Raw genomic sequence first — 3,515 nt, 5'->3', positions numbered from 1 at the left:
CAAACTCTTAAGAAACTACTTTTCTGTTGCTTCGCAGTTGAGAGCGCCGTAAAACACTTACCAAAAAAAAAAAAAAAAAAAAAAAAAAAAGATGGGCTAACATAGACATATCGTGTGTTTTGTATGTAAAAAAAGAAACAGGAGCAAGAGATTAGGTCTTTATGACCATTTTATGATCCACTCCTCACAAGAGACTTTAGATGATGCTGGACATAGTAATCCAATGTCCAATTACCGATCTATGGTTGCATAAAACATTCTTCTCCCCACCAACTGACGCTGTTTTCTCTACTTCTTTCATTTATAGAGATTCAATCCCATCTTTATCAATTCCCATCTAACCTGTTCAGCAAGGACTATGTTATGTTTAGATATGAAAACTGACTCTAAACACTTGCCATTTTGGGATATTAAGTTTGACAAGTTAAAGCGTCTTTTAATTTGTCATGTGCATCACTAGCGATGTACCAGGGAAAGGTATCTGCAGCTTGTTGTTCGGATATGATAATTTTATTGATAAATTATGCATGAAATTATCCTCTGTCACATTTTTAAGTATACACATTTTGAAGCTCAATAAAACAAAATCTATGCTACCAATTTCTTTCAAATTTACACACGGATTACGTGATATAGGCCCTACCTGTCGCTGGTGAGCTGCTTTCAGATTTCTGAACACGTGAGTGGTTTTGTAACTGCATGCGTGTTACATGTTTCGTGTTTTTTGAAAATTAATCATGATACGGTAATGAGTTGTTTAAAAAAGAAGTACACATCAAAGCTTTGCCATTTTTGTAACAATTCGCCAGTGATAAAACTTGTCTTGTCTACGTTTCATGATGTCCCGCCGTACGAGAAAAAGTGCGAAATCAGCTCGTTGGAATGATCCACAGGGGGTGGGGGTGGGGGTGGCCTCAGTATCCACTGTTGCGAGACATTTTAATGAAACGCGAAGAACTGTGTACACAACAATGGATAGTCAGAAAATACCAAAATCAGGAAAGGATCGACATAGCCAACGTGGTAGAAGAAAAACTACTCCAAGAGAGGATCTTTTTATACGCCTGTCGCATCGACGGGATCTTTTCAAAACGGCAAGAAGAACCAGAGATGAGTTGAACAACATGCGACAACCCCAGCCTCAGACACTTCCTCAATTTGAGAGAGCATCGCATGAAGAGTGGAATAACTTGCCTCAACAGGCAGTGCAGCGATTGATTGATTCAAGGCAACTACGATGTAAGGCCGCCATCAACGCTACTGATCGTGTTACTTTTGTAGACCACCCCCACACTCTTGTAAGTCGTCAATAAACCTGTTATGTTAACATTCCGTATTGTTGTTTCTTTTTTCATTTTCAAAATTGATTGAATTCGTATTCCTGAAATTTTAAAGAATATCGACTCATTGTGAAACTAGCTATTTTCATTTTAACACAGTGTATACATGTACTTAAAAATGTGACAGAGTATATAATTTTACTTCTATTGATCACTCAGGGTTTATAATGGTATGTGTGCGCGTGTGTGTATGTGTTTGTGTGTGTGTGTGTGTGTGTGTGTGTGTGTGTGTGTGTGTGTGTGTGTGTGTGTGAGTGTGTGTGTGTGTGTGTGTGTGTGTGTGTGTGTGTGTGTGTGTGTGATAATACAGACTTCAACAAAAGTTAAAGACCACTTGCAAATACTCTGAGCGGTCTTCTTGGGTCGACCTGCATGTGGGCGCTCTTGGATGGATCCAGTGGCTTGATGGCACTGTCTCAGGCGGACAATGACAGAGTGGGACACTGGAAGCCTTCTGGCAACTTCTCGGTCTCCAACTCCATCCTGAAGTCATGCCATAGCTCTGGCACCATAAAAGTCTCCCAGGTTTCGTCTTGGTGGCATGTTGATGCGATACCGGATTTTGAGCAAGTGGCGTCTTATATTGCTACCAAAGTGAAAATAGTTCGAGACCGTACGTCCATTTATGACGTGCACTAGAAATTGTAACTGAGGAATGTCCGTGGTGTCGCACACAAGTCAGTAAAACCCCCAGCAAATGTGGCTATTATTCCACGATGATTTGCGCGAAGCACGTGGTAATTTTGCCCCTTTAGGAAGCTTTGCAGTACGAATTGGTAACCCATTAACACTTTCAGAGCAAACAAATTGAAACATTCCTTGCCGTCTTTTTTTCGGAAAAAAAAATCAAGGCTGTCCTTAACTTTTGTTGAAGTCTGTATATTAAGAAGCTGATCCTCTTAATTTCAGTTCCTGGTCCAGAGGAAGTAGTGATATAATAGCAGTACTTTACAAGTCTTATCAAAACGACAGAAGTAACAGAGAAAAGTTGTGTATTTCAATGACGTGCATAATTATATTTCCCCGTTTTTAAAATGTCGGTACTTTGCCCCTATCGACACAATTCAAATCAATTAGAAGGCGAGCCTCGACCCAGCCTGCCAGGGCTAACCCGGGCTGACAGCTATACAACATCCCAGCAGATATATCGAGATGTTCGACAAAATTCTTTCTACACGTCGATCAAACGTGGGTCTTCTGTGTGCAATGGCGAAACACGAAACCAGTACATACAGACGCCAGTGTATTGTTTCTCTATTTCCTCAAGTTTGACAGTTTTAGCACTTGGTTATTTTTCTTTAAAGGAACCGAATTTGTCATGCAACCAGAACAGTGGCTTGCTGACAAACTCTTCCATTTCATTAGAAGTTTGATTTGGCTATAAAAAATTAACACTCTCTGAAATAATATGAATTTCTGTTTTATACTTACACACATCATTAAACATTTCTACATTCTTCCATTAGCGCAGTAACACGTATTGGTGAAAGAACCAAGCAAGTAGAATCTTTTATAATTGAATAACATAATGTTCTTTCAGTCGCTGCTGATACACCATTCCAGTGTCGGTCAGGCTGGGTGTCTGCTATGGGCTCTTGTTACCTGTTTAACAACAACCGTCGCTTAAGCTTTGACCGTGCAGTTGATTTCTGTGACGGTCAAAACTTTGGATCCAAGCTTCTCACAATACAGGTATGTTTAAGTAAAACAGAAATTGACAGCAGAAGGCATATAAACGAAGCTATAAGCGCAGAATATCCAACAACATGAAATAGAAAAGTATGTCCCCCGCCCCAAATGAATAGCAGAACTTACATACGCAAAGAAGTCCCAACGAAAAGTCAACAAAAAAGTCAACAAACAGACAAATGCAAAAATGCAACAGTATAACAAAATACAGTGAAACTCAGATATATCAAAGTCGTCAGGCCCGATCTTTGATTTCGTTGAACCCGAGTGTTCGCTATAGGCTTAGCATACGGGAACGTCTGTTTCCACAGACCAGCACATATTTCATTACGTAGATTTATATCTATGTCAAGACCAGTCTTTCATTGTCCAGCAGCCGGGGGAAAATGAGTATTTATGATTGATTATGATGTTTTTGTATCTCTGCCGATTTTCAACCTCCAGAAACGCTTTCTTCTACCCCCCCACCCCCACCCCCCAAAACCC

The 3,515-nt window shown here is 40.1% G+C and overlaps 1 protein-coding gene across 1 annotated transcript in view; it reads left to right on the top strand.

Moving 5' to 3' along the window:
• The window catches only part of LOC101863736 (C-type mannose receptor 2), a 13,649-nt gene that overhangs the window by 1,545 nt on the left and 8,589 nt on the right, over nt 1–3,515 (top strand). The window contains exon 2 of the mRNA XM_005095561.2: nt 2,881–3,032. Coding sequence (XP_005095618.1) covers nt 2,881–3,032 — 152 coding nt within the window. The remainder of the gene's footprint in view (nt 1–2,880; nt 3,033–3,515) is intronic.

Source organism: Aplysia californica, unplaced genomic scaffold (assembly GCF_000002075.1).
Source record: "Aplysia californica isolate F4 #8 unplaced genomic scaffold, AplCal3.0 scaffold00107, whole genome shotgun sequence".
NCBI classification, from domain to species: domain Eukaryota; kingdom Metazoa; phylum Mollusca; class Gastropoda; order Aplysiida; family Aplysiidae; genus Aplysia; species Aplysia californica.
The sequence above is the reverse complement of the archived record's forward strand: the minus strand, read 5'-3'. Positions and strand labels throughout refer to the sequence as shown.